The following is a 15,861-nucleotide window of genomic DNA, read 5'->3' as shown; positions in this document are numbered from 1 at the left end:
GCTAGACACTGTGGTCCCCTGAGCGTGGCCCACAGCCCCCAGAGAAGTTGGCCGTCCCATCCTTAGTCCTTATCATTGCCATGCTAAAGGGATTCTGGGACACACTGATATTGACAACCTACGTCCCCAGCTCTGTCTCTCCCTGATTTCCTCAGTGACTATCAGAGCCAATTATTAGAGGAATTATTTGATTAAGACAAGAAAATAAAAGCCTATAACCACCTCCTGTCTTTCTTTTCTATACATGTGTGATTTCTCCCTTTGTTGGCTCTTTTGGAAGTTCATTATATGCAGAAGTGAAAATAATTTTCCATTGCAAAGCTTGTAATGATGTTCTAATGAATAATTCACTCTGCTTTTACAGAAATGAACCTGTAATGGGCTGCTGTGTGCTGACAAGGGAAAATAAAGTAGCTGAAATATGACTCCTCAGACTCAGCCACAAGATGGCCACGAACTAGCGGAGACAGGATGCTCTCTCTCCGCAACGGCGGGCAGCCAGGCGGCGTTTTGGGGGCTGAGAAGAGTTCAAATTATTTCATCAAGATTTCTTCTTCAGCAGCCAAACAGTGATTTTAAAGGAAAATTTCTTTAAATGTCAGACTTATTAAAATTCAAAGGCAAACCTGGGCAGCAATATTTAACTCTGTGTTTTAATATACTTAGCATGATTAATGAGAATGGCCATTTTTGAAAACCATGGTAGGGTGCTGTCGGCACTGGGGACCAGACGTTGTTTGTAATGATGGAGAAAGCACTGAGATAGAGTTGGCAGCCCTGAGTTCTTATGACTCTGAATAAGTCACCAGCATTCTGGGTCACGACCCCTCATCTGCAAAACAGGAATAATAACAATATTTGGCAGGGCTGTGGGGAGAGTTGAGTGAAGATGTGAGCTCACATCCCTGCCCTGCCATGTGCTAGCCGTAGGACCTTAAGCAAGTCACTTTTAACCTCCCAGAGCTTCAGTTTACTCATCTGTGAAATGGACATCATAATAGGTCCATATCAAGCTAGTATTCATTGAGCACTTAATATTTGTTATGCTCTATTCTAAGCCTCATTTTTACCTTTACAGGAGCCCTACGAGGTAAATGTTAATAATCCCCATTTTATAGATGAGGAAACCGGGGCAGATGGTTCCCAGGTCATGAGGTTGTTATGAGGGCTGAATGAGATACTGCAAATGAGGAACTTATTGAGTGCCTGGGATGTAGGAAGGGCTCAGCAAATACTCCCTATCCTTACAGAATAACAATGTGTACAATGACTTAGAGGTTAACAGCTATAAAGTGTTACATGGCCATAAGGGGGTTTTCAATGCTTTAGAATGTATTTCAATAATTGGGGCAACAATGATATAAATTCTTGACTTTTATCCTCTTTATCCACAAACCTTGCACCTACTCAACTGCATTTCTGCTGTTCTGGGCTCCAGCCTCCTGAAACACAGGGGCTGCCATTTCTCAGTGGGAACCATCCCAGGTGACTCTCTCAGGGCATGACTCGGACACATACACTTGCTCTGGCCGAGGAGACAAACCCAACCATGGCTGACGGTGCAGGTCACCCTGCTGTGCCATGGAGGATGAACAATGCTTGCCAACATTCCCAAGCACATATCCTGTGCTAGGCACTCCTCTAAGGATGTTACATGTATTTATATTTAGTACTTTAGTACTTAGATTTAGTACTTTAGATTTAGTTCTCACAATTGCCCTAAGAAGGACCTGCTATTGTCTCCATTTTATAGCTAAGGAACCTAAGGTACAGAGGCGTCAAGTGGATTTGCTCAAGATCACATAGCTAGTAAGTAGCAGAGCTGGGATTCCAACCAACCTAGTGCACTGTGCAAAACTCCTATGGGGCTGCAGTGAAATGGGAATCTTCCTAGGCTTGATTCTGGGCAGAATATGGAAGAGAGATGAAGAGCCACAGAAACAAGGGATTCTGCACACAGTAGGGGCATATGTGCTGGAACAGCTGGAGCGCCATGGAGGTCATACAGTGAGAGCACATGATGGGATCTGGGGATCTGGAGCAGGGCATCCAGTTAATATAAGACTGGGATTGACACATTAAGACCTTTGTAAATGGATTTGGAGATTTCTGCTGTGCCAGATGCCATGTAAAGCATGGGTTCTAAAACCTGAAGGTCGGTCTGTGAACCCCCTCAAATGCATTCATAATTTTGCAAGAATAAATATCTTCCAGGGAGGAGCCATCAGTGTATTAAAGGGATTAGTGACCAGTCAAACACAAGGATCACTCTTCTAGGTGATGGGGAGGGCTGCTGGCCCTACCTCCAGCGGCAGGTTCCATGCAATGTACACATGAGACTTGTAATCGTCCATCCAGACCTCAGCAACCCGGAGAGCATTCCTCTTGGTGTAGAAGCCGATGTTGCTGTTGTATGGCTTCTTCTTCCGCTCAATGTGGGCCACCCGTGAACAGGGCAGGACCTCCATGCTGCCCCCGCAGAGCCACACCTGGAGGTGCAAGGACTTCATCAGCCTCACAGAAAAATTCCCAGCGGCCACTGCTGCCTCCCCCAGGCCCAAAAGCAATGGTTCAGGAGACGTAGCATGAGTGAAAAATACATTTTAATATAGAAAGACACAGAGATTTCAGGGTTGCTTTGTTACTGCAGCATAGCCTAACCTAACCTGACTAGGGAGAAAAGAAGGGTTGGGGGAATTTTTATAGATACAATAGTTGAGGATATTAAAATCCAGCTCTGGGTAAGAGAGGCTTATAAACCTCAGGCGCCTCTGGTGACACATGGTTTTCTTAAGTTCTCAACAGTGCACAATTGGCGTCCATGGAGGTTTTCTGTCACACCTGGATGAAGCTGTGCCCTGTAGACCTAGAATGGAAAATTCAAACTAAAAACCATACCATCTTTATTCATATCAGCACAAAGTGTACAATGGTCTCATTCTGCATTGTTAATATGCTCTATTTTGGAGTCCTAAGAACACAGATGCTCAGTCTTCTGGAAGCATCCACCCCCATGTCATCGTATGCAGGCGTCACTTGTTGTTGCTGGAATAGTCAGGTGGAAGGCTGAAATGATAGCTGCCTTAGAGGGATGCAAAAGCCCAAGGAAGTGACACTCACCATCCTCTGCGGGCATGGCAGGCATCCAGGCTCAAAAGGCCCTGCTCTGAGGGGAAAGCAGACCATCCAACTTCTCTCAGTCCCACACAGAAAAAACAAAGCATTTCTGATTGTCAAGAAGGACTAATTTGTGGAAATGAACTTCCTGGTACCAGTACGGAGATAAGGAAGAAAACGCAGAGAGGTTTCAGGGACCTGTGTGACTGGCCTGCTCTGAGGGTCCTGCATACTCTCCATAAATGAGAGTGTGCAGGTGAGCTGACTCAGGTGGCACAGACAATGCAGGCTCATCCCAACCTGGGTCACTTCAAGCCATTCTACTTTAGTCTCCTAGAAACCCTACCTCGAGGATACGGGGACACTCTGGAGGGTTTGCACACCTCTTCTGGGCCTTTACTGACTGACTTTGGTGGCAAAATGCAGGTATGTGTATGATCTTCTGTTTCTATTTCCCAACTCTGGCTACACCACAAGGAAATGATACAGATGGGAAGTTCTCCCCATAACCAAGAATCCTCACCTTGTTTCTTCAAGGAGGAGAATGTGAGCTAAGAGACTGGTAGAGAGTGGGTGGTCCAGACTAGTTTGATCTGGGATCTGACAACTAGGTGCCGCCATGGGTTAGGGCAGACTCAGCTGTTGGCAGTGGAAGCAGCCAAGTCAGGAAGGCAAAGTATGGAAAGAGGCCTGTGGGGAATAGGAGCAAGAGACCTTTAGGGTAAAATGAGGTGGCTGAATCTCCAGGGTGGGCAGTGCACAAAGACACAGAGTTCCACAGGTAGGTGGCATTGGACAGTTTCAAGATTCAGGGAATGAATGGAAAGACATCCCATGTTTATGGACTGGAAGACTCAGTATTGTTAAGACAGTGATACTACCCAAATTGATTTAAAGATTCAACTCAATCCCTATCAAAACCCCAGATGGCTTCTTTGCAGAAATTAACAAACTGATCCTAAGATTCCTATGGAAATACAAGGGACCCAAAATAACCTTAAAGAAGAACAAAGCTGGAAGACTTCCACTTCTGATTTCAAAACTTACCACAAAGCTACCATAACCAAGACAGTGCGGTGTTGGCATAAGGATAGACATATAGGTCAATAGAATAGAATTGAGGGCCAGAAATAAACTCTCACAATAATGGTTAATTGTCATTCAACAAGGGTGCCAACACGATTCAATGGAGGAAAGAATAGTCCTTTCAACAAATAGTGCTGGGACAACATGGAAAAGAATAAATTTGGACCACTACCTCACAACATATACAAAAATTAACTTGAAATGGATCAAAGACCTAAATGTAAGAGCTAAAACTATAGAACTCTTCGAAGAAAACGTAGCGGTAAATTTTCATGACCCAGGATTAGGCAAGTGTTCATCAACTGATGAATGGATAAACAAAATGTGATATATCCATCCAATGGAATATTATTTAGCAAGAAAAATAAATAAAATACTGATACATGCTACAACATGCATGAATCTTAAAAATATCATGCTAAGTGAAAGAGGCCAATCACAAGGGACTGTATATTATATGATTCAAGGGATGGATTCCAGTTTAGAGGGCTCAGGAGGACTGGTGAAAACAAAGCAGAGCTCTGTAAGGACCAGTTACTGAGCAGTGACTGCAGATGCAGGTGTATGAGGAGCCTCAGGAAAAACCTGAAACCCAGTCACGAGAACAGAGGTGCCAGGTGGGAACAGAATCCGCAGCCAGGCTGCCTTGGTGCCAAGCCTCCGTAACCAGTCCAGACCAAGGTCAGGATTGTTTGAAAGCCCGGGGTACAACTAGGCTGATGAGAGGGATCAAGTGGCCTTAGCTGTTAGGAGTGGGTGAGAGGTCAGAAGAGCCAGTCTGGACCCTGTGTCAGATCCCAAGCATCTTCAACAAGAGCAGGGAGATGGTACACCACTCTGGGAGGTAGGCAGCGCAGCATATCCATCCTGTGTGGCAAGGACACGGGCTTCCTGTTCTGGGCTCTGCTGTGTGGATATCAGTTGGCACACTCGGGGGGCACCAACTCAGAGCCACTCAGCTCTTCCTGCATAGTCTGGGGAGGGGCAAAGGGCTCTCGGACAGTTTGGCATCTTGCAGGTATAACCCTCTGCCAGGCTCAGCAAACCTAGAGGGAATTAGCAGGGTCAGCCCTGGCCCCAATGCCTGTAACATCATCACAGACCCCCTCTGCCTGGAGCATATTCTTATTAGCATCCTGTGCCTGCCTGGCCTCGGTCTACACCTCAGCCTGTCACCCCAGTGACTCAGACTGGGTTTAGGGTCATAAGTGTGAGCAACCAGCAGCAGCACATTTTGTGTGAGACAGAACATTACATCACTGAAACACTCAAGCTGCAAACCACTCTGGAAATATCAGGCAGAAGAGGCAATTCAAAACGAAAAAAAAAAAAAAAAAGAAGAAGAAGAAGAAAGAAAAAGAAAAAGACACACAAATATCCAGTGGGTGTGGGAGGCAAACTGAGCTCAGTCCCTTGGGTCCTGAGGGGCAGCCTCAGCCCTGGAGCAGGTCCCGGGAGTTCCTCTCTGCCCAATCCTTCCCATCCACTTCCATAGACCCTACCCCTCAGAGAGGGGAGTGTCCCAACTCCACCTGCTCCAGACCCAAGGACCAGCTGAATATTGCAACCAAGAACCAAACCAACTACCTCATGAAATCCTCACAGATGAGAAAACTGAGGGTCTGAGAGGTTTAGTAAGCTATTTATAATCACAGTCAGTAAGTGGGGGAGCCAGAACCACAACTGTAACCATATGCCATACCAAGAGGCCAGCCCTGACTTGGTGGGCAGTGCAGCTCGGGACCCTTCCCCCCCAGGGGGTGTTGACTTGCAGCCATGGGCTCCCCAGCTCTTCCTGAGCCACAGCTTGCACCTCACTCAGGGTTCCTGGCTGGTGCCTCTGACCTGCTCTGTAGCTGCGGTGAGTGAGGGGAACAGTGGAGGGTGTTCTGGGGCTAAAGCAGCATGTGTGCACATGGCCCGAGGAAGCTCAGTGGATCTGAGGTGGCACCAACAACACCCTCAAGGTTGGGGTCAAAGCCTCCTGCTGCACAGAGCGACTGATCTGGTGGCGTGGCACTGCAAGCGGACGGAAGGAGCCAGTGAGTTGAGCAATTCTCAAGGTCTGGGAGGCTCTGCTCCGAGTTGGCCAGGGTGGTCACAGCAGAGCTCATGGGCTGGCCCTAAGTGGTGATGAGTTGATGAGAAGTCTGTCCATGGTCGAATGACTGAGCCTAGACAGCAGAAGTGGAGAAATTCAAGAGAGTGGACTGAATGCCTTAGAAACAAACCAACAGGTTAACTAAGGCAGCTACTGAGGGGTATTTCAGAAAGGACTGGTATTCACCTAGCCTAGCCTCTGACCCTACCCAAGAGGCATGAAAGCAACAGGGAAGCTCCCTAAACAGGGAGTGATCCAGTTTATCTTTCTGCCAGACATGAGGACTAGCTCCACGTGTCCCAAGTACAGCTGATCCCAAGGAAGGGTCCAGAGGAACTGTTCTCAACATGGGTCTGCCTCCCCGGGGGCTTGGCTCTTGGTGACCCCCTGCTAGGGGAGTGAGGAGGTGGCCATGTATAAATGGTGGTGGGCCATTAGGAGGTGGGGTGACTCCACAAACAGGTATTCATTAATTTATTTATTTATCCAGAAAACATCCATTCAGGGCCTACTTTCCAGCATGAGAATGAAATGGGGCGTGTCAACAGATAAGGCCTTGCTCTCACAAAGCTGATGATCTTTCCAGGGAGACGGATTAACTAAATAATCACAGGCAGACGTGCACTATCAGAAATGGAGCTAACTTCCATGAAGGAAAGCAATGCAGTGCTAGAAAAACTAGCATTCAACACAGAGATGTGGCCAATGGGCTCAGAGAAAGCATCCTTGAGGTGGGACACTTAAGGTGAAATCTGAAGGCTAGACGGAGCTGACTTAGGTATAGAAGTGGAGAAAGTACACAAGAGCCCAGGCACAGAGGCAGCCAGCACAGCTGCAATGACCTTGTGTAGGAGGGAGCATGGTGCGGTGAACTGTGTTCAAAGATGGCAGCCATGATTCTTCCTATGCTCCTTTGCAATGTGACTTTTTAGCTCTTCTCATCAAAAGGTTGGATCTATTTTCCCTCCTCTTGGATCTGGGCTGGTCCCATGACTTGCACTGATTAAGAGAATGCAGTAGAAGTGATGTTTTGCCCTGTCCAAGGCCAGGCCCTAGGAGGCTTTGCAGCTTCCACTTCCTCCCTCTTGTAATCCTGAGTCCACCACACTGTGAAGAATCTGAGGACGAAAGACCATGGAGTGAGGGTGGTCCAGCCACTCTAATTGGCCCTGCTGAGGCCCCAGACACATGAGCGAGGCCAGGCAGGAGAAGCTACCTCCCAGCCAACCCACCGACTGACTACCAAGCATGAGTGAGCCCAACCAACGCCACAGAGAGAAGAAGAACCACCCAGCTGAGCCCAGCCCCAAACACCACACTCCAGAATCCTGAGCACATCAATTGTCATTTTAAGCCACTAAATTTGAGCTTACACAAACTTAACTGATACACATGGAATATTTAAGGTGAAAGAACAGCCATGAAGCTGGAACTCAGAAAGGGGACTCAGAGGGAAGGGGTGGAATGGAGGAGAGTAGTATGAAACGAAGCTGTAGGGGCAGGCAGGGTTCGCACCAGCAGGGACCATAGGCCATGTCAATGAAATTGGTCTTTGTCCTAAAGGAGAAGCCACTGGAAGATTTGAGTTTGAAAAGATAACTCTGGCTGAAGTGTGGGGAACAGACTGGCAGCAAGGAAAGGGGGGATGGGGAAAATGGGAAGGTCTTAGTGTAATCAGGGGAGAAACGCTAGTAGCTTTGGCCAGGGCAGCAGAATAGAAACAGAGATGTGGACAGATCTGAGAGTTTTTAATGGGCAAAGTCATCAGTAAAGGATTGGATATGGCAGGGAGGGAGAAGAAGGGTCAAGAACGACTCCTAGGCTTCTTGCTTGTGCAGCAGGATATACAGTGGTAGCATCATTCACTGGGCAGAAAGCCCACTCCAACCTACCCAGGCCTCTGGAGGCACAAGACTCCAGGTGCTGAGAAGTCTTAGGTAGGACACATCCCTTCTGCTTCAGGACAGGTGATGCCCTGGAAGAAGAGGGCGCTATGGGAGGAGGATGTCAATGTGGTGGAATGGTTTCTCCACCATCACTCTAGAGAGAGAGAGTCTTCAAGGACACGTTGCGTTAATTCCATCTTTTAATGTATGTTTCATTCATTCAACTCGTATCATTGAATAAATATTTCACGAACTCTTTAGAGTCTTAAAAATTGTGTAAAGTATGTCATCAAACTAGGCAAAAGTTGGTATTTCCAGAATTACTGGATCACAGAATGTCCTCATATTTTCCCAGCAGAAGTCTCAAATCTTTCCTTCAAGGACAGCATGAGAAGCTGGCCTAGATCACTGCTTCTCAAACCTGGCAGTGCCTCTGAATCACCAAGGGAGTGCTTCAAAATTACAAATGATGGGATCCCACCCCAGACCTGTGAATCACCTTCTCCAGGGATGAAGCTGAGGTACCACTGAATGTTTACAAAGTTCTCTCATGTGATTGTGATGTGTAGCCAGGTTTGGGAACCAGTGGCCTTGAAGGCATTTAATATCTTTTCTGAGGCTGTGGTTTTATGACTGAGGCCAAAAGAAGCTGGATGTGCCTGGCCAAAGCCAAGATAGCAAGGTAGTAGTTCTAGAGGTACTGGGAAGAGGTAGGGGCATTTAATGTGCCAGGTACTGCCCAGACCACACTCTCCCCAGAGCCTCTGTCACCCAGGAGCCTGGTTGGCAAGGGAGGAAAGTGAGGGAATCTGATGCCCCTGCCTCGGTGGCGGTGAGGAGCCATGGAGGGGGCCAGGAAACCTGGAAGAGGCCAGGAACCAAAGCCACCGTGACTGGTTTATTTATATCATCTGTTCTCGTAGGCTGTGGCCTCCAAACATTTTTGATATACATTCTCATCTGGAAAAAAAATTAAAGCATACCCTCCAACATGTTTACTTTATCCATTTTAAATTATATGCACATGCTACTGTACTAATATATTTACACATGATATATTTACATATATATACATATAAATTTAATATGTTACTAAAATGGAAGCACTACCAGGTTCCTCTCACACCTCATTGCATCATCTTGTGTGGCCCACTTTGGAAACCACCGCAAGAAGTCAAATATTCAAGGTCTAGTCTTTCCCACCATTTTTGGAGGCCGGCTGTTTCTCAAAAGCAGCAGGAAGTATTGTTCAGGAATCAGTAAGTTTGGGGCCAAAATAATCTGGTGAGAATTTTCGACTGGGTCATTAGACGGTGAACAGTGAGCACTGTGATTATGTGAAAGCCACTTTTCCCAAGATGCTCCAGGCACCATCGAGGGGCAGCTCTCTCTGGAAACAGTCCAGGATGCTGTTACAGGAGGAGGCCTAGAGCCTTCTCCTCCCATGCCCCAGTCATTCAGATTGAGCAGGAAGCTACAGGAGCCCAAAAGAAACCCAGGTGTCATCCTCAGCTCTCCACTCCCCAGCACTGGCCAATCCTTCACCAAGTCCTGCAGATGGTGCCTCTTAACTCTGGCTCAATTCCACTCACTTCCCCTCACACCCACCACAACCACCAGACCACCTCCTCCTCCACCATCACTCTGAGCTGCCACCACCTGGACCATAGCAACCACCTGCCGTGGCTCCATCCCTCTGACCTCCACTCAGCAGCCAGAGTGGTGTGATCTGATCGTGTCACGCCTCTGAACATTTCACTGGCTCCACTGCTCTGAGAATAAAGTCAAAAATCCTAATGTGGACTTCCGGGACTTGCATCACCTTGCCCCACCAGCATCATCTCTGCAGTTCCCCCTAATGATCCTTCTTTCTATGCTTCCATGTCCCACGCTCCTTCCAGCCTCAGAGTCCTTGCTATCCCCTGACTGGGACGCTCCTCCCCTTTCCACCTAGTTACCTCCTCCTCCCACTCCAGCCTTTCACTCAGTCATGGCTTCCTTAGGGAAGCCCCCTATCAAGTCAGAGCCCCTTATTACACACTTGTGTAGCACTTATCACAGCTGTGATTTTGTGAGCATGCCGGCCCCAAGGGTTTGTGAGAGTCTTACTTTCTCCCTTCTTTACTAGGCTGTTAGCTCAATCAGGGCAGGACCCATGTCATCCTGTGTCCCCACTGCCCAGCACTGTAAGCACCTGAGAAATTCTTGCTCAATGAATGAATGAACATGTGAATGCATTAATGAATGGAGGGGGGCTGGAGGGCGTATGTATAGAATGTATCTAGAGAGGGGGCATAGGACAGAGGGAAGGACGAACAAAATAAAGAAAAAAAATGGAAGCAGTCTAGAATATACAAGATGACAAGCAGAGAAAGCAAGACTAGGTCAATCAAGGGCCTTTATTACAGGACTCAAGAACAGGAAGATCTGAGTCTCTCCAACTTCTCCTCCCACAAAACCAGAACCACTCTCGTGCTTCTGGGATTGCTGTTTCTCGGCACCCTGACTGGTGATTTGAATCCCCCCTGCAGTGTGTCACCGGGCCCAGCCCATCCCAGACCCAGAGGGAAGGTGTCCTCTAGCAGGAGCTGAGGGACAGCCAAGGAGCTGAGGGAATCAACCTTTTTACTCTCTAGTGAGGGAAGGCCACATGCTCCATTTCTCCCAGAACTTGGGCATATCCATTCTTCCCCCTGAACCCCAGTTTTCTCATCTATACATGAGGGTGGAAGCTATCTCTGAGGCTCCTTTCAGCTCTGGCATTTGGAGTCTGTGATTCTCTGTACCACAGCCCACAGTCCCAGGCTGTAGGCCCAGGGGGCTTTGCTAACGGAGGACACCATCTTGCTTAGGCTGCCCACACTGGTGTTGACTTGCTTGAGGAATCGTCTTGAGACCACTGGGAATCCCCCAACTAATGAATTCAGGCATGCTGTCTAGACCACTGGTTTACCTCTGCATCAAATCTACAGGGTGCCTTGGGTTTCCCATGTGCATCCTCTATCATAGGCAGCTTCTAGGGGTGCACTGAAGCTGTATTTTCACCTGATGAGCAATTCGACACCCCCTGTGCTACTTAACGAACAAATTTCTTGAAAGACATTTTCTTGTCTCCACATAGGGCATAAGATAGACACTAGCAGATCTCAGATCTGAACCACTGCTGAGTGTATCAATCCTTCTTCTAATTTGTCCCAAACTTCTTTCTGGCTAGCAACCATCACTCTCTTAGATCACATTCTTTTATTCTATTATCAGTTGTATAGTAGGCTTTCTCTTGGAGGCCATTTTTCATACTGCACAAAACGAGTACTATCGGCTGCTTTGGGCTGAGATGCGGGCCTTCCTCACTCGCTGTGGGCCGCCCAGCACACCGGTCTTTCCTGCTGTGAGGTACACGCGGGCCAGGATGACCTATGACAGTGAGTCTTCAGTGTTACTCACACAGAGGTAAAACTGTGCATGTTAATCTATCAAACGTCAGCTTCTTTTGTTGGGGGATGTGGACTTTTCCTGATTTATGAAAGTTAATCAATTAAGAAAAATTAGTTAAGAGAAATTAATTAATTTTGTCCTGAGTCCTCACCCAGCCCAGACCAAAGCCAGCATCTTGTTCAGGCCCTACCCAGGATCCCCAGTGAGCCGGTGGGTCTGCCTACAGCCCTTGGGGCAGGATATGAGTAGGAGTGTGCAGGGCAAAGGCCAGCTGTCTGGGGCATTACTGGGCTTGTTTGCAGATGCACTGCAGAGAGCAGAAGGGGAGTCAAAGTGACTACTGGATAATTACCAGTATAAGCATAAGACCAGGATACGACTCAAGTCTGAAAGATACTAGGAGAGGCTGCAGAAAGTTTGGCGGCAAATAGTCAAGCAGAATATGGAGGAGACGCAAATGTGGAATGAGTTAACCCATAGGACCACATGCTGGGAGGGAGTCTTAGTAGGCTGAGGCTTTCGCTCTTTGTTTTTTTCTAAATATATAACAGTTTTATTGAGATATAATCCACATCCCATAAAATTCAACGGTTTTAGTATATTCACGGAGTTGTGCAACCATCATCACAATTAAGTATAGAACATTTTCATCACCCCAACTAGAAACCCCATACCCATTAGCAGTCAGCCCCCTAGTCTCCCTCTAACCAGCTCCAGGCAACCACTAACACACTTTCTGCCTCTATGGATTTACCAATTCTGGACGTTTCATATAAGTGGAATTATACAATATGTGGCCCTTTGTGGCTGACTTCTTTCTTAGCGTAATGTTTTCAAGTTTTATCCATGTTGTAACATGTATCAGTACTTCATGCCTTTTTATGGCTGAATACCATTCCATTGTATGGATGTACTATATTTGGTTTAAGCATTCATCCATTGACGGACGTTTGGGTTGTTTCCATTTTGGCCATTATGAATAATGCTGCTATGAACGTGCACGTACAGGTTTTTATACGGATATATATATATATGTTTTCATGTCTTTTGGGTATATACCCTAAGAATGAAATTGCTAGGTCATATGGTAACTCTCTTTAACCTTTTGAGGAACTGCTAGACTTTTCCAAAGTGGCTGCACCATTTTACATTCCCACCAGCAGTGTAATGAGGGTTCTGATGTCTCCACATCCTCACTAACCCCTCGTTATTGTCCATATAACCCTCGTTATAGCCATCTTGGCGAGTGCAAAGTAGCATGTCGCTGTGGTTTTGATTTGCATTTCCCTTTCAGCTAATGATGTTGAGCATCATTTCACGTGCTTACTGGCCATTTGTCTATCTTCTTTAGAGAAACGTCTATTCAGATCCTTTGTCCAATTTTTAATTGGGTTCTTTGTCTTTTTATTATTAGCTGAGGCCTTATGGAGTAAATGAAGTTGGCTTCCAGTGTCATTTCTCTTTCTCTCCTCACTCTTCATCCTCTCTTCTTGGGGTCCAGCGTTCGAGGCCTCTCAAATCATGCCTTATGGGCAGTACCTTTTCTGGGCTCTGTGTAGAGCTGGCACAGAAATGGCCATGAGGTGCAGAGGAAAGAACCGTGCAGCAGAGGCTGTTATTCTTGTTCTGCCACCTCCAAGGTCCAGCTATGTGATGTCAAGCAAATCCCTTTCCCCCTCTCCTCCCAGGCCTTAATTCTTCTTCACCTGTAAGATGGACTCATACTGCCCACCTGCCTACACCACAGAACTGTTATGAGGGCCACTTGAGGTCGTGGATGTAAAAATGTTGGGGCATCACAGAGTCATCCAGCCCTTCAAAGGTCGACCAGCGATGCGGTTCCCAGGCTTGGACCCGGGTTCCAGACTGCCTGCTTCCAACCTTGGCTACACAGTTTATCAGCTGGCCTTGGGCAACTCAACCTCTCTGTGTCCCAACGTTATCGCCTGTGCAGTGAAGAACAATAACAGGCTTTACCTCTCAAGGTTGTTGGGATGTTTAAATGAGGTTAGATGTATCATCATTCTCATTACCCTAAGGATCTGGTGCTAGATTTCCTACCCCACGTCTCCCTATGCTCCCGGCACCATCTGAGGAGAAGATGGACTGGATTAAGTTTCTAGAAGGTTTCTCCCTGATCAAGCACTGAATACATTGGCAGGACTAGCATGCTAATGAACCACACTGGCTTGTCCAGCCTCAATGTCTCCCCTCAAATGTCCACGCCTGTGTCTGAAGTACGTGTGTGGACTCTGCCCTGGAGACCTGGACAACACTCTCCCTCAGATATGCTCCTCTTGGCTCCCCTGTCCTCCCTCTCCCTGCTCAGGCCCCAGGCATGGCCACTGTGAGGGATCAGAATATGCTACCCCAAAATATGACTGAAGGAGACCATAACATGTCACCTGAAAATATGCCTTTTTGGCATAAGGATTATTTTGAGAAAGAGTAGACACAAGAAAAGCTCTGAAAACAGAGTAGAAGTTCCCCATTTGTAAGGGAAATTTACATTTATAAAGGAAATCTCTATTTGTAAGGGTGTCTCCCCCTCTGTATCTGGAAGAGAAGGATGAATCTAAATCACAAGAGACTCTTATCCAAGGAGAAGGCACTGACTTAAATCTGATAAGAAACATCACCCTTGTTTACTGTGCTTCTTCTGGTCCCCTTCCCACAATTGTTTCCTCCACACCCTTCTTCCTTTGTTTTAGCTGAAGACGGTATTTAAGCCCAAAAGCTAAGCCACTCCTTTGAGTTTACTCATTCCCTGAGTTTCTCTCAGGTACCTATGCAATGGCTGTTTGCTTTTCTCTCGTTAGTCTGTCTTTTGTTACAGGGGCCTCAGCTGAGAATCCAGAAGGGTAGAGGAAAAGATTATTCCTCCCCTACACCACCCCTCACCCACAGGGTCTGTTACTGCTCAAACGGCAACCACGAGGGCCCCATGCTGTCCATCCCGGTCTCTCAGCCAAGCCTACAAGGGCAGCCCTGCAGCCCCCAGGCCACCCAGTAACCACGCATCCTCCGTCCACCTCTGATGTTTTACAGGTTGTTGCTGCTCTGTCTGGCTTTTCTCCATATGAGAATGAGGAATACCAGGACTCCAATGGAAGAATTCCAAGGGAGTTGACAGGTCAGCTGGCCAGGAAGGGGTGCAGGAAACAAAACTTCTCTGTGAAGGCCTCCAATCTATTCTCAGCAAGCTTTCTTCCCAACCATATGCACTTATACCCTAAGTAACAGGGGATTTCACTGACATCTCTCAGGAAAGAAGAAAACGTAATTTTCTCTGTTTTGTCATGTAGATTTGGAATATAAGAGAAAAAAAGCTAGCCCATTAAAAAAGAGGTGGGAGGAGCCCAGAATTCTGTAAACACTGATGGGTTCCGGTGGTCTGTGACCAGCACCTCCTGACATTCTAGATTACAATATGTTCTGGGGCCACGCAGGCTCCTGCAGCTCCTAGGGGCATCTCCCAAGGGGATGGGCTTACCTGACCTTCACGTTCAGGATCCTCACTCTCCTGGGCTCCTTTCAAGGCCTGACCTATGTATCCGACCTCATGGAACCCAGAAGCCCTGTGCTGGGGGGCTTCCCTCGTCTCTCCCCTTAGGGAGTGAAGCCCTGCCACTCTGGGGCTGGTCTCTCCAATGTCTGTCTTCTTGCCAGGGACAGGAAGGAAGCCATTTAAATCCATTTACACTGTTAAAACCAACACAGGAGGAACTTTCAACACAAATTATGTAAATAACCCCCTATTTGGTAATTCAAGTGCAGGCAAATGTTAGCCTTATTTCTGCTAGTAAAATCTGCTCAAAACAACACAGATTTCTGGCTAAGAGAACATTTAATTTGTTACTCCCATCCTGCCAAACTTTCTTGAGACTACCTGCTAACCCACTGCCCAGAGGCGCAGACTCATCCTCCCAGAGGGCTCTCAGAGGTACCCCAGCTCCTCAGGGCTCCCCTCTGCCACCCTGAGATGGTGAGCTGGCTTTTCTCTGTTTAAAGGCATATTCTATCCCACGAAATTGGGTGGGTGCATAATGGCTTTCCTCCTAAAGTCCTTTTACAAAAATTCAATTTCCATCTTCTGCTTTATTTATTGCTGTTTCTCAGAAATAGGATATACAAATATGAACCTCAAGACATATCTGAATTTAAGTACCACAGGGGCGAGAACCCCTAAATACCTGGATTCTGTCACCAGTCGATGGAAGTCATTTCTCTTAATAC

The 15,861-nt window shown here is 47.1% G+C and overlaps 1 protein-coding gene across 1 annotated transcript in view; it reads right to left on the bottom strand.

The window, feature by feature from the left end:
• GALNT17 (polypeptide N-acetylgalactosaminyltransferase 17) overlaps positions 1-15,861 on the bottom strand; it is a 437,269-nt gene that overhangs the window by 39,761 nt on the left and 381,647 nt on the right. The window contains exon 7 of the mRNA XM_058569476.1: positions 2,304-2,489. Within this exon, the coding sequence (XP_058425459.1) occupies positions 2,304-2,489 (186 nt within the window). The remainder of the gene's footprint in view (positions 1-2,303; positions 2,490-15,861) is intronic.

The sequence above is a fragment of the Diceros bicornis genome, chromosome 26, assembly GCF_020826845.1.
Source record: "Diceros bicornis minor isolate mBicDic1 chromosome 26, mDicBic1.mat.cur, whole genome shotgun sequence".
NCBI classification, from domain to species: domain Eukaryota; kingdom Metazoa; phylum Chordata; class Mammalia; order Perissodactyla; family Rhinocerotidae; genus Diceros; species Diceros bicornis.
Note: the sequence above shows the minus strand (reverse complement) of the source record. Positions and strands in the feature narration are given on the sequence as shown.